Here is a 26,439-nt window from a genome sequence, read left to right as displayed (position 1 = left end):
TGGGTGGACTCCCACAGGCTGGGGCAAATCTGCCCCTCTAGCTTTGCAGGGTACAGCCCCCTCCAGGCTGCCTTCATGGCTGGCATTGTCTGTGGCTTTTCCAGGCACACAGTGCAAGCTGTTGAATCTATCATTCTGGGGTCTGGAGGACAGTGGCCCTCTTCTTACAACTTTACTAGGCAGTACCCCAGTGGGGACTCTGTGTGGGAGCTCCAACCCCACATTTCCCTTCCACACTGCCTGAGCAGAGGTTCTCCATGAGGGCTCCACTCCTGCACTGAACTCCTTCCTGGACATCCAGGCATTTCCATGCATCCTCTGAAATCTAGGCAGAGGTTCCCAAACCTCAATTCTTGACTCGTGTGTACCCACAGGCCCAATATCATGTATAACCTGCCAAGGCTTGGGGCTTGTACCCGCTGAAGCAATGGTCTGAGCTCTACATTGGCCCCATTTAGCCACAGCTGAGATGCAGGGCACCAAGTCCCAAGACCTTACAAAGCAGCAAGGCCCTGGGCTGGCCCATGAAACCATTTTTTCCTCCTAGACCTCCAGGCATTTGATGGGAAGGGCTGCTGTGAAGCCCTCTGACATGCCCTGCAGACATTTTCCTCATTGTCTTGGCAATTAACATTTGGCTCCTTGTTACTTATGAAAATTTCTGCAGCCAGCTTCAATTTCTCCCCCAGAAAATGGGTTTTTGTTTTCTATTGCATTGCCAGGCTGCAAATTTTCCAAACTTTTATGCTCTGCTTCCCTTTTAAACATAAGTTCTAATTCCAAACCATATCTTTGTGAATTAATAAAACAGAATGCTTTTAAGGGCACCCAAGTCTTCTCTTGAATGCTTTGCTGCTTTGAAATTTCTTCCACCAGATACCCTAAATCATCTCTCTCAAGTTCAAAGTTCCACAGATCTCTATGGCAGGGGCAAAATGCTGCCAGTCTCTTTGCTAAAGTAAAGCAAGAATCACCTTTGCTCCAGTTCTCAATAAGTTCCTCATCTCCATCTGAGACCACCTCAGCCTGGACTTTTTGGTCAAAACCCTTCAGTCGTTGATCAGCGTCAATTCATAGTAGATCCTCTACATTTGTGTTGAATAAATTAATAACCCAAAAGTACCTATAAAAAGGCACTTTATCCCCATTTAATGTAAGAGAATACTGAGAATAAAGTAGGTTTGACAATTGGTAATAGTTTCAGGACTGAGAAATGTAAAAGCCAGGCCCTAAACCTAAGGCCTAAACCATTCTCTAGGAAGCTCCAAACTTTTCCACATCTTTCTGTCTTCTTCTGAGCCCTGCAAGGTGTTCCAACCTCTGCCCATTACCCAGTTCCAAAGTTGCTTCCACATTTTGGGGTGTCTTAATAGCAGTATCCCACTCTACTGGTACCAATTTACTGTATTAGATCATTTTCATATTGCTATGAAGAAATACCAGATACTGGGTAATTTGTAAAGAAAAATAGGTTTAATTGACTCACAGTTCCACATGGGTGGGGAGGCCTCACGATCATGGCAGAAGGCGAAGGAGGAGCACGGGCACATCTTACATGGTGGCAGACAAGAGAGCCTGTGCAGGGGAACTGCCCTTTATAAAACCATCAGATCTTTTGAGAACTCACTTACTATCATGAGAACAGCATGAGGGTAACTGACCCCATGATTTGATTACCTTCCACCAGGTCCTATCCATGACACATGGGGATTATGGGAACTACAATTCAAGATGAGAAGGGGGTGGGGACACAGCAAAACCATATAACCATCCATCTAGTTTCACAAAAAGATTGTTACTAGTAGGAAGCATAGGAGGACTAGGATATGTCAAGTCTTTATTGATCCTTCACAAGATTGATGGCAGCATTTTTACTATTAGCAACATCTATCAGGCTTTGGCCCACAGTCCAAAGCTGAGTACAAGCCCTTAGATTCTGTGTTTCTACAATCGCAGGCATACAGTTCAACTAATCATGACAATGACTTCTGGTTATCTCCCAAAAACATCATTCTTCCCTTCTTCCTCTGTATTAGAAACACCATTCCCAAATTTTAGGTGTACACTTGCCACCTAGTTTATATAACTGCATTTCCTAGCTTCCCTTGCAGCTAGCAGCAGCCATGTGACACAGTTCTTCAATGAAACATAAGTAGAAGTATTAAATAGGACTTCTAGGAAGACTTCTTAAAAAGGAGGGGTCAAGAACTTTTCCTTCTTTTTTGCCTTCTGAAATTATGGATGTTAATCGATTTTCTTGAGCTTTAGCACTCATCTTGGACTATGAATAATGGAAGCCAAGTGCTATGGATGATAGAGGAGAAAAGTCTCTAAAAACTTCCTGAAGCTGCCATAGTGGCTCAGGTAGGTACGCCTGTTTCCTGATTTTTTTATGTGAAAAAATAAAACCTGTGTGTTTTAAGTCAGTATAGATATTCTTCTGTTATTCATAGCTGAATAAAGTAAAATCAGCTGTTAAGCCTTGCAGTTGGTCCTTCCATCTGGAGAGATTGCCACAGAGTCATATATGACTCTTACACAGTTCATATGGCATTTGGCATGGAATTGGTCCACAATTCCATATTCTTATCCAGAGTGGTGGCACACCAAAGATGTGGCAATGGGAGCAGACAACCCAGGGTGCAGGCAATAAGAGTACACTAGCTACAGAAAAAACTTTTTAAGACTAAAAGTCAAAGTGTTTTCTATCACCATGCACCAGCAATTTTAAACAACATTAGAAATAAAACATTCCTTCCTTAAAACAACAAACGAACAACAACAACAACAACAACAAAAAAAAACAAAATTTGGTTGGTCAAAGTTTTAAACAATTGTTGTGGTTACTATTGACTTTTAATAATATATATGAAGCTTGAAATTAGCATCTTTTTATTTATCCTTTAATCGACACTTTATTCTACATGGAAGTTGACTCAGAGAACTCCCAGTTACATCATTGGTCCATGACGCACACAGTTGTAACTACAAGTGTTCGTTCAGCTCATTTCAGTTTGTAAAGGTTCAAAATCATTCAAGAGAGCTTTAGGTCAGTTTTGTGTCTGTAATCCCTCTGGTACTATATGTTTCAGCATTTACATAGTAGGTTGAAAGTAAACAATAATAACGTAGTGATTATAAAGACAAAGAAACAGAATGTGGGTCACTTCAATTCTGTCATTCCTGTGACCAATTGTAGTTTTATGTGTGCTTAAAATCTAAAACAGTGAAACAATGAAAACTGAAAGGTGTAATACTTCTGTTTAGAGAGTGCACATTGTAGTTTATACATGAGATAAATTTTGAATTTGAATATGTTTACCATTAAAATGTATTGTTTTCCTTGGTAATTGAAAATTAAAGAACAAATCAAGAAAATAATAAATAGTACTGATGATTACTGAAAATAATTTTTTCATATAGAAGACTATAAAAAATTATCCATTCCAGATATTACAGATAAACAGTAGGTATACCACAACCTTGAGGTGCTAACAATACACTTAAACTTCTTCTCCAGAATCCCAGAAAGCAAGATATTAATTTATTGGTAATCCACATAGAACCAAGTCTCAGTTAGCCCTAACATGGTCAGAAGACCAAAAACAGATCACTCGAACATTGACTTAGATATGAAATGCCCCTCCATGTATACACCCACTCTATGTTCTTTCAGGCCCCACTCTTAGCTATCTGAGGGTCCAAGCAGGTGATCAGAAAGGAGAAAGACATGTTATCATCTATAAACAATGATGTCAGTCATTTCATATAGACCTCATCTCTACCATTATCACCCTGATCCAAGCAACCATCACTTCTAATCTGGGCTTCCTCACAGTTCTCATCCTTGTACCACTACAATTTAGTCTCCTGTTAAAATTTAAGTCAGATCATGTCCCTCATCTCTTCTAAACCTTTCAATGGCTCCCAATTTCAGTCAGAATAATGCCCTATAAAAGTGGCTGTTTTCTCTCTGACTTCATCTATCCTTCTTTCACATAGTAATTCTTTATCCCAAGGACACTGGTCTCCTTGCTGTTCTTTAAACAAACCAGTTGTGTTCTTTCTGGATGTTCCTTATGCCTAAAATCCTCTTCTCCTAAACATATACACAGAGTTTGTTCCTGCACTTCCTTCACATATTTGCTCAAATGTTCCTTAACTAGTGAGGCTTTGATGGATACCATCCAACTTCCCATGTCTCTCTATTCTCTTAACAAGTTTTATTTTTATTCCTAGTGATTACCATCTCCTGACATAGTGTATATTCATTTCCATTATGGTTTAATGAACCTCCCAAACACTAGAATGTGAGCTTCATGAAAGTGAGGAATTTTTTTTTTCATTGTGATCTCCCCTGAACTTAGATCAGTGTCAATTCATAGTAGATCCTCTACATTTGTGTTGAATAAATTAATGACCCGATAGTACCTATAAAAAGGCACTTTATCCCCATTTTATGTAAGAGAATACTGAGAATAACGTAGGTTTGACAACTGGTAATAGTTTCAGGACTGAGAAACGTAAAAGCCAGGTCCTAAACCTCAGATATGTTACTCTGAGAACAGTGTTCTTTCCACTTTAGGCATACTGGCTAATCCAGCACAAACTGGCATTGCAGGAAGAAGCCATGAATAAATAACAATTTACCATCCAGTGTGAACTCACAGTTTAACATCCTCTATCTATGAGACAGATTTTATTCTGTAAAATCTTGAACAATGTTGTATGTTCAAGGACCATGATTTACATGTAACACTTGAAATAAGTTACTACAGTCAAATGTTCTAAAAAGAAATCTCACTGTTATAAAAAGCTCAGTTTGTACTTCGGGCACCTTGCAAATTAAAGAACAAGGAGCAAAGACCTTTCAACTAGCCACATTATAAAATGGTGGCTAGATACACAATCCCAATTTGTTTATAATGAGCTACTAGTTAAATTTTATCCAATAGATACTTCTAGGAATCTGAGAATCTAAGACCTGGAAGGAATTTTGGTGATTATTAACATCCGCATTTAATAGGTAAGAAATCTGAGGCCCAAAGGATTTCTATTAGTGGCAAGGCCAAAACTTAGAGGTTCCCTGCCTCTCAGGCAAGAATAGAGTTTACTACTCCCATCTCTTGCATTCTGGTAAAGAGCTAAATAAATGCTTTCATCATATAATATTCACTGCCTCAGTCCTCTAAAAATATTATGAGATTTTTCCCCATCAACCAATCCTTAATTACGTAGTCTCCACAAGATGTCTGCGACCCTTTTCTCTCTCATACACAGTTGGCAAAATTTCAGATTTCTCCATTAATTTAACCTGCTGTTAATGAGTGGCTCTGGGCCCCTATACTTCAATATATTTGGAAGAGGAAGGAAGTCTCACCCTGACCCAGTTCCCAGTTGCCAGAAATGCCAGGACTGGCATGGGTTTTTTTCAGGCAATTTTTTTTTTTTTTTTTTTTTTTTGAGATGGAGTTTCGCTCTTGTTGCTCAGGCTGGAGTGCAATGGCACAATCTCGGCTCACTGTAACCTCCGTCTCCGGGGTTCAAGTGGTTCTCCTGCCTCAGCCTCAGGCATGCGCCACTACACCCAGCTAATTTTCTCTTTTTAGTAGAGATGAGGTTTCTCCATGTTAGGCTCATCTTGAGCTCCTGACCTCAGGTGATCCACCCGCCTCGCCCGCCCAAAGTGCTGGGATTACAGGCGTGGGCCACCGTGCCCGGCTTTCAGGTAAATTTAATGGCACTAGATCATCCTGAAGAAAGTCCTTTCCCAAGATCATGACCCTGTTCCTTTCTGTCTCTTTCAGCACCATTCGAACAGATGATTGGTGGAGCAGTTGGGAAGGACTGACAGTGAGGAGACTCAAGTGCTAGACTCAGCTTTGCCTCCAAGGAGTTTGTGGCCTTGAGCAAGTCTCTCCCACTCTCTGGATCCCAGCTTTCCTGGTTGGACAGCAAGGACTCTAAGGTCTTTACCTGCTCTAATCTTTTCTGGTTCTACAAACATTTGATGTAGCTTTAACGGGACCTCAGGGAAGTAGGGAGGTCTGAGAGGAAGGGTCTCTTGAAACCCTGGTACATAGGCATATGAACTGGATGCCCTTAAGAGCCACCGAAACAGAGATCTAACAAAACTCTGAGGAAGGGAAGAGGACAGGTGCTCTGAATATAGTCCTAGCCCACACCAGATTCCCTCCTCCCTTCCACAATGAAAGCAAAAAAGGAGTTAAATATCAGTTTTTGCCCAACCACTTCAGGCTACTTTCCTTCATCTGCGTGTCATGGGAGGCAGTGTAGAAGTGTGGGCTGTATTGCCATCAGTGCCTGCTGACCCAACCTAACTGCCCTCTAAGGCCCTTTTGCTTATGCCTCCCAACTGAGGACAAAGTCATGGTGGCCTCCCACTCCCCAGAGGCCCTAAGCAGGCTTAAGCTGCTCCTGGCTAAGTCAGAGAGGCATCAAAATGCAGCCACCACTTCCTCTCTGCAAAAGGAAGTCATTCCAAGGTCTCCAGGTGGAGAAGGGAACACCATGGCATAAAATGAACTGTTGGAGGATTATGCTAAACAAACACACAAGCACACACTCCTTGAGAGGGAGAGAAGAGCTCTGTTAACTGACTGTGGCCCAAACCCATTTCCAGAATGTGGGTTTCTGCAGTTGTCTCTCCTTGACAAAGCCCCAAGTGTGGACAGGGTGACCCCAGCCCAGACAAGGAAGGGCTTCAGGGCCCCCTCAGGCAGCTTCCTGAGAGAGAAAGTGTCTCTCTGGCCCTCATGCCCTGGGGCTGACCAGGGGAAGGAGTTGCAGGAAATCTAGCTGAGGGCGGGGGGCGGGGGGAGTCATGCAGCTCTCCCATAATGCCCCCTCCACAATTCCAGGCTTTGTGACTGTCCCCTCCCCCCCCCACAACCCCGTGCCAGCTTGTCAGCCTCCTGCGAGCTTCACTGCTTCCAGAGAAGCCCTCTGCCATCCCCCTTCCCTCTCTGGCCTCCCAAGTGACCCCTGGGATGTTCCTGGGAACATCATCTGGCCCCCACCCCTATTCCACCTTAATCTCAGAGGGAGATAGAAAAGTGGAGGGGGATGGGAGGGGGGTTTCCTGGGCAGGCGGGCGAGCAGGGACTTCTAAAATGGCCACAGCAAGCTCACTGGTGTCTCAAGGACGGCGGCTAGGGCGGTGGGCAGAGGCCAGGGTGCTCACTGCGTTGTGGCTCCTTGGGGGAACTGGAGGTGGGGCTGGGGGACTGATAGGCTCAAGCAAGGGAAGCCAAGGCTACATGCACTCACCATTCCCGATCCTCCCCTTATCCACTGCATGGTGCTTGCGAAGTCCGGCTTCTCTGAGGCCCCGGAGCTGGCGCGAGTTGTCGCGGGCTGACTAGGAGGGCTGGGCTGAAGCAAGCGAGAGCCCCAGCGCCCCCTCCGCCTCCCCTCCTCCACAACCCTACAGCCCAATCCCCTCCGCCCCGGACCTCGCCTTCAGTCAGGTTGTTCCATGCCAACCGGCAGGCTCTGTCTCTCCGCCCTGCTGCTCCTAGAGGTCTTGGCAGGGAGAGGTGCGAGTGTGGGGGTTCCCAATGGGCTGCCTTTGTCCCCCACCAAGGCTTGAGAATTGTGGGGGTGGGATGCAGGGAGAGGATGGGGGCGAATAGCCTCCGCCCGCCCAGAAGAAGGCAGCTGCTACCTCTGCCTGCCTCCCGCTGCGCTGGAGTTAGATGCTGTTTATTGTGGGGCTTCCCAATTGTGTCGAGTCAGCGGAAAGTCCTTTCCAAAGTTACCAGAGGTGTTGGGCCAATCTCCAGAATAATAAGATCCTGCCCCAATGGAGCCATGCCAGCACTCTAACGCCTCCCTCCCCCGCCCTCCCTCTGCATACTCCCTTAGGGTCTTCTCTCTTTGTGTACTCTCTTAGAGCTTTCATCTGCATTACTTTCACTTCTCAGAACAACCCTGTAGAGGCAGGCATTAGTATCTCCATTTTACAGATAAATAAATGGAGGTTTGGAAGAGGGATGGGGCGTAAGGTCACATTAAAAATAATAATAATAATAATAATAATAATAATAATAATAAAAAGATAAACCCTCGACTTTACCCTCTGCAGCTTTCCAAGCGTCTTTCGACTATCTCTCCCTCTCTCTCACACACACACCACTCCAGGCTTCTCCTTCATACCTTTAGGAACATGAAAGGTAGCTTGTTGATGGACAAATTTTCCATTTGCTTATTTTGCTGAGAATGAGTTGAATGTACATCAGCAAAACAGGCAAACGGAGAAACCGCCCGCCTCTTTAGGATTCCCCCAACTCTGGGGAACACAACACAGGCTGGTACCTTTGCTTAGGCTAAAAATTGACTTTGTCAGTCACACTGACATCTGTTATTATCCCTTATAGTCCTCACAGTAACTCTGAGATGGACGCAACAGGGATTCTTAATTGGCCACTGTTACAGACTTGAACACTGAAGCCCAGAGACTGAAAGACATCTGCTCAAAGTAGCACAGCCTAACAAGACAAGAATCCAAGGCTCCTGACTAGAAGAGCAGGTCAGGCAAAGACAGAATTGTGAAAACAGAGGTTGCACCCAAAGTATGATATTAGAAAGAAGTTCCTGGAGATAATTGGCATGAAGACATCACTGGCCTGTTACACATACAACTTCATTTGTCCTCTTCTTTTTAGCATAACTTCTGCACTTCATCTAACCTGTTGTTTTGTCCAGGCAGAGCTGGCTAAAGATAGAAGCAGTACCTTAATGAGCACCCCATCATGGGAGGTATACAAGCAGAAGCTGAATGACCCTTTGGCAAGGGATTCCTGAATTAAATGGGAGGTTGCCCTGGGTGACCTTTCAACTTCCCTCCCAAGTCTCGTAACCCAGGCATCAGTGATTCCACAATTTTCTCTCACTTTCCCATCTCTGGGCCTTCTCTCATGCTGAGTATCTTGGATGCACCTCCCCTGCCAACCATCCCATTCAAATTGTCATGACTGTTTAAGATCTGGCACCAGGCACACCACCTTTAGAAAGCTTTCCAGGAATACGTCCAGGCCCTGATTTTGTCATCTTTCATTTGATTCCTGTAGCACTATGATTTTGCTCTCTCAATTAAAAATGATCTTTTTATTTCCTGGTTGTTACGGGCTGAATTGTTTTCCCCCAAAATTTATGTGTTGAAGTCCTTCCCAGTACCTCAGAATCTGAGGACTCGTAGAAGACAGTTATCTACAAATCAAGCCAAGGAGAGAGGCCTCAGAAGACCCAACCCCACTGATAACTTGTTCTCAGGCTTCTGGCCTCCAGGACTATAAGAAAATCAATTTCTGTTGTTTAAGCCACCCAGTCTGTGGTATTTTGTTATGGCACAGCCCTAGCAAACTAACACAATGGTCATATGAACATTTTACTATCCCCTTTCACTTAAATGGCATTATGGTTTTTTGAAGCAGTGGCAATGAATTACTCATTTCTGTATCTTCTACAGTGGTGACTGGCACATAGTAAATACCCAATAAAAACTTGGAATTTTTTGATGGATGCATTCATTTGACATTATCATTTAGCCCCTATGTGCCAGGCATTGGGACAGATGCTCAGGATACAAGACAAAGTTCCTCATGGACCTTACAATCTACTTAGAGAAGAGGGAGACAATAAATACGTAAACAAGCAAAATATTTAGAGATTGTAATATGTACTCTGAAGTATATAAACCAATTTATGTGATGTGAGTAGCCCTGGAATTGTAGAAAGTATCTGTATCAGTCATGGTCCAATCAGGAAAACAAAAACCACCCTAGGTCTTTTAAACTGTGAGCATTTAATGCATTACACTTGCAGAGCTAAAAAGTCAAACAGAGGATGGTGCAGCAACCTAGCATTTAACAAACACAGAAAGCTGCTACCACTCGTAGGGATGGATGGATAACAGATGACATCATGCAGAAGCTAAAATCACGGGTTGGACAGCCTATTGGAAGCAGGTACCATGAATGGAGGAGTTGTTCAAGAGGAGCTGGAGCCATGGAGGAAAACAGCTACCACCAGAAAACACTTCTGTGATACAGGAGGTGGGAGAAATACCCTGGGTTCTCCCTTCCTCCTAGCCACTAATCTCCTTTACATGTCTCCCACTGGACAAAATAAGTGAGAAAGCAAGGAAATCTAAGAAATGTAATTTTCAGGAGAAGAGGGAGAATGGATCTGGATGCAAATAGGCCAGTGTTAATATAGAGTCTAGGGACTCCTGCAAAAAAACAAGTGCCTAGAGACTCCTGCAAAAAAACAAACAAACAAACAAACAAACAAACAAAAAAAACCGGTGTTGATCCCAGAAGTGTAAACAGATGCTGTTGAATCTGGTCATTATTTCTTGAGCACCTATTTGCCTAGAACCATATGAGTAGTTAGAGGAGATATAATATAGTTGGTAGGACATAATCTTTGAGGTCAGAACAACTTGGATTGTATTCAGTTATTGACTTTGCCACTTACTTGGGCAGATTATTCAATGTTCTCTGCCCTGACAGTTTTTTTATCTGTGAATAGGGCTGACAAGTTTGTTACAAAGATGTGATAAATTTGTCTAAGGAAAGTACTTAGCACAGGGCCTGGAAGCCAGTAAGAATTCAGGACAGGACAATAGAAATCTGGAAAAGGGGTTTCCACAATCTCTGTGTTCACTCTCTTGAAGTCCTGTGATCTCCCAGAAGCCTATCTGGTACCTACCCAGGCACCAGTTCTCCACTCTGGTAGAGAGCCATGAGCAAAATGAAGAGAAAGTCATGTCCCAGCTTATCTGTTACTCAGGTTCTCCAGTCATACAATGAACATACTAATTGTCTACCTAAGAGTGTTAAAAAATCACTGATCCATAGATATCAGAGTTGGCGTTAATAATTGTAAGGATTATTTCCTCCAACAGTCTCATTTTACTGATGAGAAGATATAGCCCCAGGGAATGGAAGGAACTCCCAAAGTCACAAAGTTAGTGGCTGAGCTGGGATAAAAATTCAAACCCTTGATTCTCCAGTGAGTGGAGTGCAGTAGTGAAAAAGGATAAATACTGAAAGGACACAATTACTATAATTCTAAATATTGGAGGCCTAAGACTAATGTGTATATTATAAACTCTTATCTTTTTTTACAAAGCAATATTTGGTACATACATTACTATCTATTTTTATTTATTCATAAAATCAATAAATATGTGTGCCTACAATGTTCCAGGTATAGTATGTTAAGCACTGATTCCATAGCAGTGAACAAGATGGACAGATTTCATGCCCTCATTTCTATTCAATGAACAAGTAAATCCGGTAAGTAAATGTGCTAATACAGATGGTGATAAATGCTCTAAAAGAAAGAAAGTGAAGGGATAGGGTAACTCTGAGGGAGGAATGGGAGTTTAGATAAGGAAGGCTTCTCTAAGGAGAAGGTATTTAAATTAAGGCCTAAAGGCTTAAGGAGAGCCAGCCATGTAAGAGGTAGGGGGAAAGTATTCCAGGCACAGAAAACAGAAAGTACAGAAGTCCAAAGGATTGAACTGGCATGTAATGTCACAGGAACTAGAAGTGCAATGAGGCTGAAACCTAGAGAAAAAGAAGGAGAGTGATAGGAGACAAATTTGACAGAAGCCAGGTCACATAAAGCCTTGAAGGCCATAGTAAGACAATCTGGATTTGTTCTATGAACTACAGGGAGAGAGGGGTGGGAATTGATGGATTTTTAAGCAGGAGAATAAACTGATCCGATTTACCTTTTTAAAAGACAACTCAGCCTGCTATGTGGTAAATAGATTGAAAGGGGACAAAAGGTAAAAACTGTTGTAGTAAGACAGGGGAAAGATGATGGTGACTTGGACTGGAAGAACAGTAAAAGAACAGTAAAGATGATGGACAGAGGTAAAAAGACTTGAGATATATTTTAGAGATAGAAATAACAGAGCTTGATGATGGATTGGATGTGGAGTATGAGGGGAAAAAATGAATAAATTCCAGATAACTTTAGGTTTTTGGTTTGCAATACTGGGTAGATGGTGACACTTTGGCTAAGGTGGGGAGACTGGCATAAGCTCAGGTTTGAAGAGGGAAAAAATCAAGATTTCCATTTGGATGTATTGAAAGTGAGCTGCCCAATAGATATATTATTAGAGGGGATGCCAGGAAGACAACTAGATATGAAAGCCTGGAGCTCAGGAGAGAAGATCTGGTTGGACATATACATTTTGGAGTCTTCCTCATACTTATGATATTTAAAGTTCCAAGACAGGTTGTAATCATCTAGGAGAGAACACAGATTTTTAAAAGGGCCCTGGACAAATTCTGAGGTTCTTAACAATTAGATAAAAGTTCCATAGAGAATGAGAGATATATCTATAGAGACTGAGAAGCAGTGGCCAATAAGGTAAAAATAAAAAAAGGGTAAATCATATTCAGGTGAATGTTGCAAGACTAGCTGTGTGAAATGTTGAAAAGTTAAATGATACGCCCATTGTACTAGCAACAAGGTTGGTGATTTTGACAAAAGTAGCTTCATGGCATGAGAGTAAGAAAGATCATATTGGAGGGGTAGAGGAGTGAATGAAGGGAATAAAGAGTGAGCAAAGGTAAACAAGTAGAGACAGTGAGTATAGACAACTCTTTGAGAAGTTCTCCTGTGAAGGGGATAAGACAAGGCAATATTTGGAAGGGGATGTGAGGTCAAGGAAGTCTTTTTTATTCTTTTAACATGCAAATAAGGACATAGTGATATAATGATTGGAATGAGAGGAAAGGCTTATCACATAAGACCTTGCTAGTTGAAGCATGGTCGACAAACCAACAACATCATCATCACCTGGGTGCTTGTTAGAAATGTAGAACCTCAGGCCCCATCCCACATCTACTTAATCATAATCTACATTTCAACTAGATCCTCAGATTATCTACATGTACTTTAAAGTTTGAGAAGCACTGGTTCAAGAGCGGGAATACCTGCAGGTGCAAAGTCCTTCAGAAAGTGAGAGGGGATGGGTTCCAGAGCAAAAAGATTTGCCTTGACAGGAGCAGAATCACTTCCTGAAATCTAGCAGAAAAGAAGAGAAAATGGGTAAATGTGCAGGTGATGGTGAGCCTATAGATTTGGTGAATAAACGGGTAGGAAATGCCCCTATAACGTTTTTAAATGTTTTCTCCATGAAGCTGAGAGAGGATTATGGAGGGAGGTGTCAGTGGAGGTTACAGAAAGGAGGAGCAAGTGTGAAATAGTTCTTTCAGCACAGTGGCTCTCAACTTTGGCTGCATATTGGAATGATGTGGGAAGCTTTAAAAACCATAGATGTCTAAATCCCACCTTCAGGGATTATTATTTCATTGGAATGGGATACAGCCTGGGCATCAGGATTTTAAAAAGCTCCCCAGATGATTCTAATGTGCAACTAAGGTTGAGAGACACTGTCTGAGAGGGAGTTGAAAAGTAAGCACATCAGGGACATATGGTAGGGTTTGCAGGAAATGTTAAGCATCTACAAAAAAAAATAAATAAATAAAAATCAGTATCTCTTAGGAACAGGGGCACACAACAAAATAAATGTTGAGTGCCTAATTCAGACTTGTGGTAAAGAAAAATAAATCATCTCAACTGTAGCAATTGTCTCCAGTCTATTTTGCTCTTCAGGCACAGGCATAGAAATGACAGGTGGTTGGGTGAAATCTGGAGGAGATTTGCCATGCAAATACAATGGGAAAATAAATGGATAATAGAGTTGCAAGTATTTGTGAGGAAGTGATCATAATAGTGGACCAAGGAATCCAAGCCAGACACAAGGAAAAAGAGGGTATGAAGAAAGGTATTGGGTAATGGGGTAAGGTCAATTAAATGGTAGGGACAATGAATTGGAGATCCTGATGATGTGGAAGAATTGTTGGAAATGTATCAAAGTGAACTGGAATAAGAGGACAGAGTAGTCAGAGAGAAGACGCTTGAAATCAATCAACATTGTGGAAGTAATCCAGTTGGTTACTGGTTGTGACAAGATCTAGAATGTTATCACAGAAGTGTTCTGGTAGAGTGAAGTGAATAAAAAAGTTGTTAAAGGTGGGGTCATTGTTGAATAGGCCACCTACAGGAATGTTGAGGTCATACAGACAGAAGAAAGGATTAAGACAAGTGATGATCTAGAAGCTAAAGTCTTCAATGAATGAGAAAGAACATCCAGAAAGACAGTCTATCAACCAAGAATTATGTATTAAGTGCCTACTATATGCCAAAGTCTGTTCTAAGTGCTGGGTATACAGCAGTGAATAAGACAGACTAGGTCTCTATCCTCAAGGAGCTTATGTTCTAATGGACAGATTTAGACATTGAACACAAAAACCAAAAATAAGGTAACATAGCTACTAAATAATTATTATAAAAATAATAGTGTAATAGCAGGTGACTGGTAGAGGGAGATACTGTTTTACCTAGGCACACAAAGAAAGCCCCTCTAAAGAAGTGGCATCTGAGTTGACACTGGAATGATTAGAAGAAAACAGTCATTCAAAGGTCTGAGGAAATAGCATTCCAAATAAGAAGGAACAACAAAGGCAAAGGCCCAGAGATGGAAATGAGGCTGAGATGCACAAGGGATAGGAGGAGATGAATGTGGCAGAGTTTGGGTAACTATAATTATTGATAGAAAATGATATCAGGGACACAGGCAGGGCCAGAATATCAGGAAATGAAAGCAAAAGGAAGAGATAGTGGGTGGCAGAGGCAGATGGCATGTGCTGCAAAGAAGCTGGGGTTCTGAAGGCAGAGGGGAAAAAATGGGAAACATGATAGATGTTATCCTCAAATAAGCTAATACAAAAAATTTAAAGCAAGATGTTAGTGCAATGGGAAAAGTACATATAGGTACATACATAAATATAATCTTAGACTTTGAGAAGAAAAATCCAGCTAAATGAATTATCAAGGTAATCTAGCCCCTTGATACTACTCAAAATATGGGGCTACATCACCTGAGAGCTTACTAGAAATGCAGAATCCTAGATGTACCCCAGACCTACTGACTCAGCATGAACATTTTCATAAGTTCGCCAGTGACTCATGTGCCCATTAAAGTGTGAGAAGCTCACCTCTAGACCAAACTCCTGTCATTGTGTTGGAGCCATTAGGGTGATTTTATTTGCCCTGCCCCTCTCAAAAGGAAACATCTTTATCAGTATTTGGAAGCACGATAGTCAGAGATGCTGAGGACAAGCAGAATTCCTGATTTTAAAAAAAGGTTTACTGAGTGTGTGGGCTCCCATCTCCTCTGTGAGAACATCAGCTAGGTAGATATCCCCCTCAGAACACAATTCTTCATCCCCATGTTTTCCAAACATGTCCCTGACACTGTACACCCACGGTCCCCAGGGAAACTTGAAGCAAGCTCTTGAAGCAGCTCCAAGCAGATCAGGGAAGAGCAGAAAGTGGTCACACTTGTCTTCCTTCAGACAACAATAGTCAAAGGCTAGAGACAGGATCAGATGCTGCTCAATAAGCTGCTGCAGAAAGCATCACCCTGGAAAGTAGGGGGTCTTGGCCCAATAGTCTCCCCCAGGCCACTTCAGCTTGATCACCCAGTCAAATGAAAGGCCTGTTCTTTCCAACAAGGTATAGACTCATTAGTTAGTCTCATTCTTTAAGCTCTCCATGGGCTCTCTACTGTCAAATCTGTATAACTGAAGTGACTTTAAGTTCACTTCTTCCTAACAACTGTCTCTTTCCTCTTTACTTCCCTCTTATCTTCGTCCTCCCATGCCATGCCTTCAGCCTCAAACAGCTTCCTGTCCACCAAATAATTTGCTCTCCAGTTCACTATTAATTTTCAGGACAAAGGCAGGAGCTGAAATAATGGCATGAGAAGTTTCAATTAGATGATGAGATTTAACCTCCATCCAGACATGGTGTTGATTAAATCACTTGGGTGGATTCAGGACCTGCAAGTCTCACATATATTATGTATCTCTGCAAAGATTCTCTGAAAAGCTAAATTCACATATTAATGTCCAATCTTATGAATCCCCATCACTGAAGGTATCCAAGCAGAGTCTAGAAAAGTACCTGCCAGTGATGCTGTAGAATGACTCTTCCATTGATAGAAGGCTGCACTAGGGAACCATGCAAAGAAGTTAGGGAGCCAAGGGGAGAAGGGCACTGGACTAGGAGTTAGGTGACTGCTAACTTCCTATGTAACCTTGGATAAGCTATTCAGTCTCCTCATCTGTCAAATGATGTGTGTGATTAGAACCTCTCAATACTTTTTGACCTCTGCTTTTGTAGAGTGTGGGAAGGGTCCTTCAGAGGCTAATTCTTGTCCTGGGAGACATGTGGGAGACTGAGTGGGAGGAGTTCTAGGCTCCACTTTAACCAAAGTGGTTCTCCTTTCTCACCTGTTTTACACATTAAACTTCCAGGTAAGATTATGATTGAACATAGTTCCTGCTTCTAAAAAACAAACCAAAACTACATCAAAGGCTATAAATGGAAAGTCTGGACAACTGACCTCCTGTTTTATTTGCCCACCACAGTGTCTTAAATGCCTTTTGGATGCTAAACAATATGTTTTTCAAAATACTCAATGTATTTTACATAAAAATCTGGGCTTCACATAAAAATACAGCTTCTTTTGAAACACTGGAAAGTCTGGGCTTGTATTCCTACCTTGCAATAATGAGCTTGAGCTCGACAGCAGCTACGTTCCTTAGAGCCAGAGACCCTGTCCACTGGCCCCTGCCCACCTTCTGCAGGCATCTGCGTGGTGACCAGATGCCTGGTCACCAGAGACCACTGCCCTCCAGGTTTCTCTGATTTTCAGCTTCTTTACCCCTCCACAGGTCTAGGAGACCAAACCCAGAATGGGTTGTTCTAGAAATGGCCGTGTCCATGCATGAGGAGTGAGGTCTACGTAGAGCAGTGCTTCTCAAACTTTAATGTTCATGGGTGTTTTTGTTAAAGTGAAAATTCTGATTCAATAGGTCTGGGGTGGTGCTTAAGGGTCTGCACTTCTAACAGGCTTGCAGGTAATGCGGATACGGCTCATCCATGAACCACACTTTAGATGTTAGGAGCCCGTAGAAAGAAGAAACAAGTGAGGAAACAAGAGTGTTGGCCCTTGGCCCCTATTCTCACTAACCTTCAGTGATCTGGGGAAACCACTAAACCTACTGTTTGGTGGGCCTGCTAAGCCTTTTTCCAGGGAGGTGGTGAGAAAACAAAAAGAGAATCTTCCAGTCGGAGGAGTGCTTGAAGAGAAAAAGAATTACAAAGAAAGCCAGCATGGTGTCTGTTTAGAGGGAGGTGAGGCTTCTTCCAGGGGATCTGACCCCCTTCCCTGACCTCAGATGTCTTAGACCACCTCTCAGGTTTGAGGAGTTGATTCTTGAGCTCCAAGGGAAACTTGTTTTATTGGCAAAAGTTTTGAGAGGGTGAAAGAAAGGAGAAGAAAATGAGGAAAAGGAGGAAGAAGATAAAGAGGAGGATGAGGAAGACAGGGAGGGGAGGAAAAGGAGAGACAAGAAAAATGGAAAAGAAGGAGGATGAAGACATGGTGATGAATGAGGAGAAAAGAAGAGGAGGAGGAGGAGGAAGGAGAGAGGATAAGGGAAAGAAGGAGGGATGAGGAGGAGGGAGCCTTAAGAGATCAAGGCTGAAGTTTTTCCTAAAGTCCCTGTATTAGTTCATTCACATACTGCTATGAAGAAATACCTGAGACTGAGTAATTTATAAAGAAAAGAGGTTTAATTGACTCACAGTTCTGAATGACTTGGTGGGGGGTGGCTCAGGAAACTTACATTCATGGCATAAGGCACCTCTTCAAAGGACAGCAGGAGAGAGAATGTACAATGAGCAAAGGGGGAAGCCGCTCCTTATAAAACCATTCGATCTCATGAGAACTCACTGTCATGAGAACAGCATAAGGGAAACCAACCCCATGATTCAATTACCTCCCACCAGGTCCCTGACTTGACACATGGGGATTTTTATAATTCAAGGTGAGATTTGGGTGGGGACACATAGACAAAACACATAAGGCTTCTCACTAGACTCCTCTATCCTCATTGGGCCCCTCCTCACAGTAAGGCATTCTCATAGGAGGATCCTAAGGTCCACTTTCCAGCTCTAAAATTCAATGCTCTTCTGAAGTGCTATGACAACAGGATGAGCTGGCTCCATCCAGCCTGCCTATGGTGAACTGTCTCTTCTTTCTCTCCTGCGTCACACCAGGAGCCACCCAACAAAGCCAATGCTTCCTCTTTCTGATACGATAGATTTACAGAGATCATATAGGCTGCTGTGGAATCCCTAATGGGGTAAACTGGGAAGGAGAAGAGAAGGCATTGCCTCTACACATATACATATTAGTTGCCAAGGCCTGTTACCTCTAATCCTATGGCATTTCTTCTGTGTATCCCCTCCTCTCCATACCCATAACCACTACCCTGGGTCATACTCTTGTTTATTATGTCTCTCCTGAACCATCCCATTGGCCTCCTATGTGTCCACTCACCTAAATTTTTGCTGCCTTCCAATAAATTCTCACAATGCTGCTGAAGTTATATTCCAAAATCACTGCTTGAATCAGATCAAACACTTTTAATGACTCCCAATTGCATACAAGATTAACTTCAAATTCCTTAGCAAGATACTAACAAGTATCTACAACCTGTCCCTAAGTACTCTTCTACCTACTTTTTAGTATCTTTGTATATTCTCTCAGAATTTATTTTCCCCTACTTCTGGCTGTCTACATTCTAGCCATCCTTCCAGGTCTGGATCAAATGCCATCTATTTATTGAAGCCTGGACTCAAGTTGAAATCCACCTCTCTTTCTGTAAATGCAAATGACATTTTGCTGGTGCACTTTTTCAGCCACTTGCCACCACTTCGTTTATGTAGTTAGCCATTTATGAACTTATCTCCTACATATAATTTTGCTTGCTCATAGCCTGTCAGAGCCCTAGTGTTGAGAGGCTCTCAGAAAATGCTTGTTGAGTGAATTGGTGTTCAGAGAAAGGAGAAAAAAAGGCCAGAGCTTGGGTTCGGACAAAGGCAGAGCAAACTCTGAGAGGGCCAGAGAAAGCTATGCAGGGTCCAACTTTCACCACTCTGAGGCTTGCTAAGGATGCCTCCATCTCCTCCCATGTCTCTCTTGATGACTGAAATTTCCAGAGTGACACCCTTTGGGGTTGGAAACATTTTGGATGTCTCTGAGAAATGCAAACAGCCTTGAAAGAGGGAAAATACCTAAGGCAGTGATTCTCAAAGGGTGGTTTGCAGACTTTCAGTGAATGGTGAAGTGGATTCATATGTGTGGTAAAATCAATTAGGTATATCGTGATGAGATTTTTTTTTTTAACAGAAAATATCAGACTACAAGTAAGGTTACACCAACATCAGCTGGAAGCAACATAGGACTTGAGCTAGTTTGCCTCTCTGTACCTCAGTTTCCTCATCTGGAAAACAGGAATAATAATAATACCTATATCAAAAAGTTGCTATGAGGAGTAAACAAGTGAGTACATGTAAAACTTTTAGCACAATGCCTGGCATATGTTAGCTCTGATAATAGTGATTAGCTGTTGGGTGGAAGTAGAGGTAGGGTTGAGGGGATTGCAGAAAGGACCACTAAGGATGATGAAGGACTTTACCAAACCTGATGCAGACCATGTGGACTGACACCCATATATGATAGGTGCAGACTATAAAAACACTTGTGTGGGCAGCTGGCAAGATGGCCAAATAGGAAAAGCTCAGGTCTGCAGTTCCCAGCGAGATCAACACAGAAGGCAGATGATTTCTGCATTTCCAACTGAGGTACAAGACTCATCTCATTGGGACTTGTTAGACAGTGGGTGCAGCCCACAGAGGGTGAGCAGAAGCAGGACGGGGCTTCACCTCACCTGTGAAGCTCAAGGGGTTGGGTAATTCCCTCCCCTAGCCAAGGGAAGCCATGAGGGACTGTGCCATAAGGAATGATGCATTCCAAACTAGATACTACACTTTTCCCATGGTCTTCACAAGATGTAGACCATGCGATTCCTTCTGGTACCTATGCCACAAGAGCCCTGGGTTTCAAGCACAAAACTGGGTGGCTGTTTGGGCAGACACTGAGCTAGCTGCAGGAGTTTCTTTTCATATCACAGTGGTGCCTAGAATGCCAGCAAGACAGAACCATTTACTCCCCTGGAGAGGGGGCTGAAGCCAGGCAGCCAAGGGATCCCACCCCCACGGAGCCCAGCAAACTAAGACCCACTGGCATGAAACTCTTGCTGGCAGCACAGCAGTCTGAAGTCGACCTGGGATGCTCCAGCTTGGTGGGGATAGGGGTATCCACCATTACTGAGGCATGAGTAGGTGGTTTTCCCTTCACAGCATAAACAAAACCACTGGGAAGTTCAAACAGGGCTTGAACCCACTGCAGCTTGGCAAAGCTGCTGTAGCCAGGCCACCTCTCTAGATTCCTCCTCTCTGGACAGGACACCTCTGCAAAAAGGCAGCAGCCCCAGTCAGAGGATTTTAGATAAAACTCCCATCTCCTTGGGACAGAGCATCTGGGGGCAAGAATGGCTGTGGGTGCAGCTTCAGCAGACTTAACCTTTCCTGCCTACCAGCTCTGAAGGAAGCACTCGAGCTCTGCTAAGGGACAGACTGCCTCCTCAAATGGGTCCCTTACCCGCATGTCTCCTGACTGGGAGACACCTCCCAGCAGGGGTTGACAGACACCTCATATAGGAGAGCTCTGACTGGCATCTGGCAGGTACCCCTCTGGAACAAAGCTTCCAGAGGAAGGAACAGGCAGCAATCTTTGCTCTTCTGCACACTCTGCTGGTGATACCCAGGCAAACAGGGTCTGGAGTGAACATCCAGCAAGCTCCAGCAGACTTGCAGCAGACGGGCCTGTTAGAAGAAAAACTAATAAACAGAAAGGAATAGTATCAACATCAACAAAAAGGATGTCCACACCAAAACCACATCTGAAGATCACCAACATCAAAGACCAAAGGTAGATAAATCCACAAAGATGGGGAGAAACCAGCACAAAAAGGCTGAAAATTGCAAAAACCAGAACGCCTCTTCTTCTCCAAAGGATCACAACTCCTCACCAGCAAGGGAAGAAAACTGGACGGAGAATGAATTTGACAAATTGACAGAAGTAGGGTTCTGAAGGTGGGGAATAACAAACTCCTCCGAGCTAAAGGAGCATGTTCTATTCCAATGCAAGGAAGCTAAGAACCTTGAAAAAAGGTTAGGCGAATTGCTAACCAGAATAACCAATTTAGAGAAGAACATAAATGACTTGATGGGGCTAAAAAACACAGCATGAGAACTTCGTGAAGCATACACAAGTATCAATAGCTGAATTGATCAAGCAGAAGAAAGGGTATCAGAGATTGAAAATTCACTTAATGAAATAAAGTGAGAAGACAAGATGAGAGAAAAAAGAATGAAAAGGAACGAACAAAGCCTCCAAGAAATATGGGACAATGTGAAAAGACCAAACCTACATTTGATTAGTGTACCTGAAAGTGACGGGGAGAATGGAACCAAGCTGGAAAACACTCTTCAGGATATTATCCAGGAGAACTTCCCCCAAAATAGCAAGACAGGACAACATTCAATTTCAGGAAATACAGACAACACCACAAAGATACTCTTCGAGAAGAGCAACCCGAAGACACATAATCATCAGATTCGCCAAGATTGAAATGAAGGAAAACATGTTAAGGGGGGCCAGAGAGAGAGATCGGGTTACCCACAAAGGGAAGCCCATCAGACTAACAGCGGATCTCTCTGCAGAAACCCTACAGCAGAAAAGCCAGAAGAGAGTGGGGGCCAATATTCAACATTCATAAAGAGAAGAATTTTCAACCCAGAATTTCATATCCAGCCACACTATACTTCATAAGCGAAGGAGAAATAAAATTCTTTACACACAAGCAAATGCTGAGAGATTTGGTCAACACTAGGCATGCCTTACAAGAGCTCCTGAAGGAAGCACTAAACATGGAAAGGAACAACCTGTACCAGCCACTGCAAAAAACATACCAAACTGTAAAGACCATCGACACTATGAAGAAACTGCATCAACTAACAGCCAAAATAACCAGCTAGCGTCATAATGACAGCATCAAATTCACACATAACAATATTAACCTTAAATGTAAACAGGATAAATGCCCCAATTAATAGAAATAGACTGGAAAATTAGATAAAGAGTCAAAACCCATTGGTTTACTTTATTCAGGAGACCCATCTCATGTACAAAGACACACATAGGCTCAAAATAAAGGGATGGAGAAATATTTACCAAGAAAATAGAAAGCAAAAAAAGCAGGTGTAACAATCCTAGTCTCTGATAAAACAGACTTTAAACCAACAAAGAAAAAGGAAAACAAGAGCATTACATAGTGATAAAGGGATCAATGCAACAAGAAGTGCTAACTATTCTAAATATATATGCACCCAATACAGGAGCACCCAGATTCAGAAAGCAAGTTCTTAGAGACCTATAAAGAGACTTAGACTCCCACACAAAAATAGTGGGAGACTTTAAAATGCCACTATCAATATTAGACAGATCAACGAGACAGAAAATTAACAAAGATATTCAGGACTTGAACTCAGCTCTGGACCAAGTGGACCTAATAGACATCTAAAGAACTCTCCACTGCAAATCAACAGAATATACATTCTTAGCACCACATCAGATGTATTCAAATATTGACCACGTAATTGGAAGTAAAACACTCCTCAGCAAATGTGAAAGAACAGAAATCATAACAGTCTCTCAGACCACAGTGCAATTAAATGAGAACTTAGGACTAAGAACCTCACTCAAAATCACATAACTACATGGACACTGAGCAACCTGCTCCTGAATGACTACTGGGTAAATAACGAAATTAAGGCAGATATAAAGATGTTCTTCGAAACCTATCAGAACAAAGATACAACGTACCAGACTCTCTGGAACACAGATAAGCAGCGTTTAGAGGGAAAATTATAGCACCAAATGCCCACAAGAGAAAGCAGGAAAGATCTGAAATCGACACCCTAACATCACAATTAAAAGAACTAGAGAAGCAAGAACAAACAAATTCAAAAGCTAGCAGAAGAAAAGAAATAACTAAGATCAGAGCAGAACTGATAAAGGTAGAGACACGAAAAACCCTTAAAAAAATAAATGAAGCCAGGCGCTGGTTTTCTGTAAAGATCAACAGAATAGATAGGCCACTAGCCAGACTAATAAAGAAGAAAAGAGAGAAGAATCAAATAGATAGAATACAAAATGATAAAGGGGATAGTACCACTGACCCCACAGAAATACAAACTAACATCAGAGAATACTAGAAACACCTCTATGCAAATAAACTCAGAAATCTAGAAGAAATGGATAAATTTCTGGACATATACACCCTCCCAAGTCTAAAACAGGAAGAAGTCGAATCCCTGAGCAGACCAATAACAAGTTCTGAAATTCAGGCAGTAATTAATAGCATACCAACCACAAAAAGTCCAGGACAAGATGTATTCACAGCCTAATTCTACCAGAGGTACAAAAAGGAGCTGGTAGCATTCCTTCTGAAACTGTTCCAAACAATAGAATAAGAGGGAACCCTACCTAACTCATTTTATGAGATGAGTACCATCCTGATACCAAAACCTGGCAGAGACACAACAAAAAAAGAAAATTTCAGGCCAATATCCCTGATGAACATCAGTGTGAAAATCCTCAGCAAAATACTGGCAAACCGAATCCAGCAGCGCATCAAAAAGCTTATCCACCACAATCAAGTCAGCTTCATCCCTGGGATGCAAGTCTGGTTCAACGTACACAAATCAATAAATGTAATCCATCACATCAACAGAACCAATGACAAAAAACATGATTATCTCAACAGATGCAGAAAAGTCCTTTGATAAAATTCAACACCTCTTCATGCTAAAAACTCTCAACAAACTAGGTAATGATGGAACATAATTCAAAATAATGAGAGCTATTTATGACAAACTCACAGCCTATGATATTGAATGGGCAAAAACTGGAAACATTCCCTTTGAAAAATGGCACAAGACAAAGATGCCCTCTCTCACCACTCCTATTCAACACAATATTGGAAGTTCTGGCTAGGGCAATCAGGCAAGAGAAAGAAATAAAGGATATTTAAATAGGAAGAGAGGAAGTCAAACTGTCTCTCTTTGCAGATGATATGATTGTATACTTAGCAAACCCCATCATCTCAGCCCCAAAACTCCTGAAGCTGATAAGCAACTTCATCAAAGTCTCAGGATACAAAATCAATGTGCAAAAATCACATGCATTCCTATACATCAATAATAGACAAACAGAGAGCCAAATCGTGAGTGAACTCCCATTCACAATTGCTACAAAGAGAATAAAATACCTAAGAATACAACTTACAAGGGATGTGAAGGACCACTTCAAGGAAAACTACAAACCACTTCTCAAGGAAATAAGAGAGGACTCAAACAAATGGAAATTTGTAGATTCAATGTAATCTACAAATTCAATTGTTGTAATATTGTAATATTCAATTACAATATAAATATAGTAATTTATAGATTCAATGCTATCCCCATCAAACTACCATCGATCTTCTTCACAGAATTAGAAAAAAACTACTTTAAAGTTCATATGGAACCAAGAAAGAGCCCACATAGCCAAGACAATGCTAAGCAAAACGATCAAAGCTGGAGGCATCATGCTACATGACTTCAAACTATACTACAAGGCTACAGTAACCAAAACAGCATGATACTGGTACCAAAACAGAGATATAGACCAATGGAGCAGAACAGAGCCCTCAGAAATAACACCACATATCTACAACCATCTGATCTTTGACAAACCTGACAAAAACAAGAAATGGAGAAAGGATTCCCTATTTAATAAATGGTGCTGGGAAAACTGGCTAGCCATAAGTAGAAAGCTGAAACTGGATCCCTTCCTTACACCTTACACAAAAATTAACTCAAGATAGATTAAAGCCTTAAACATAAGACCTAAAATCATTAAAAAAAAAAAAAAAAAAAAACTGGAAGAAAAACGAGGCAATACCATACAGGAGATAGGCATGGGCAAAGACTTCATGACTAAAACACCAAAAGCAATGACAACAAAAGCCAAAATTGAAAAATGGGATCTAAGTAAACTAAAGAGCTTCTGCACAGTAAAAGAAACTATCATCAGAGTGAACAGGCAACCTACAGAATAGGAGAAAATTTTTGCAATCTATCCATCTGACAAAGAGCTAATATCCAGAATCTAGAAGTAACTTAAACAAATTTACAAGAAAAAAAAACCCCATCAAAAAGTGGGCGAAGGATACGAATGGACACTTCTCAAAAGAAGACATTTATGCAGCCAAAAAACAAATTTACAAGAAAAAAAATCAGACTATCCCATCAAAAAGTGGGTGAAAGATATGAACATACACTTCTCAAAAGAAGACATTTATGCAGCCAACAGACACATGAAAAAATGCTCATCATCACTGGCTATCAGAGAAATGCAAATCAAAACCACAATGAGATACCCTCTCACACCAGTTAGAATGGTGATCATTATAAAGTCAGGAAACAACCAATGCTGGAGAGGATGTGGAGAAATAGGAATGCTTTTACACTGTTGGTGGGACTGTAAACTGGTTCAACCATTGTGGAAGACAGTGTGGCGATTCCTCAAGGATTTAGAACTAGAAATTGACTCAGCCATTCCATTACTGAGTATATACCCAAAGGATTATAAATCATGCTGCTATAAAGACCCATGCACATGTATGTTTATTGCGACACTCTTCTCAATAGCAAAGACTTGGAACCAATCCAAATGTCCATCAATTATAGACTGGATAAAGAAAATGTGGCACATACACACCATGGAATACTATGCAGCTATGAAAAAGGATGAGTTCATGTCCTTTGCAGGGATATGGATGAAACTGGAAACCATCATTCTCAGCAAACTAACACAAGAACGGAAAACTAAACAGCGTGTGTTCTCACTCATAAGTGGGAGTTGAACAATGAGAGCACATAGACACAGGGAGGGGAATATCACATACTGGGGCCTGTTGGGGTTGGGGGCTAGGGGAGGGATAGCATCAGGAGAAATACCCAATGTAGATGACGGGTTGATGGGTGCAGCAAACCACCATGTCATGTGTATACCTATGTAACAAACCTGCACATTCTGCACATCTATCCCAGAACTTAAAGTATAATTTTAAAAAGTTAAAAAAAAAGACTTGTTTGCATGCATTGACACAGACACACAGAGTGGTCTCACAAACCCTTAGTCTCTATCAGCAGCCAGGTGTGCTGGTTGCTTCACTCCTATGAGGAATCTGTGCCTGTCACAGAATAAGGTGCCTGAGGCCAGGAGGAGAAGGGTGCCCTGGA

At 42.0% G+C, this 26,439-nt stretch overlaps 1 protein-coding gene across 4 annotated transcripts in view; it reads right to left on the bottom strand.

Annotated features, from left to right (window-relative positions):
- LOC105476714 (Cdc42 guanine nucleotide exchange factor 9) overlaps positions 1-26,439 on the bottom strand; it is a 179,866-nt gene that overhangs the window by 147,820 nt on the left and 5,607 nt on the right. For 2 of the 4 annotated variants that reach the window (XM_011732900.2, XM_024791225.2), the window contains exon 1: positions 7,291-7,404. The exons of 1 other annotated variant lie outside the window; for it this stretch is intronic. In XM_011732900.2, coding sequence (XP_011731202.1) covers positions 7,291-7,320 — 30 coding nt within the window. In that variant the 5' untranslated portion in view covers positions 7,321-7,404. Of the gene's footprint in view, positions 1-7,290; positions 7,406-26,439 lie in introns of those variants that run through there. One more of the 4 variants, XM_071088444.1, reaches the window with a different exon arrangement.

The sequence above is a fragment of the Macaca nemestrina genome, chromosome X, assembly GCF_043159975.1.
Source record: "Macaca nemestrina isolate mMacNem1 chromosome X, mMacNem.hap1, whole genome shotgun sequence".
In the NCBI taxonomy this organism is placed as follows: domain Eukaryota; kingdom Metazoa; phylum Chordata; class Mammalia; order Primates; family Cercopithecidae; genus Macaca; species Macaca nemestrina.
This window is presented reverse-complemented; position numbering and strand designations above follow the sequence as displayed.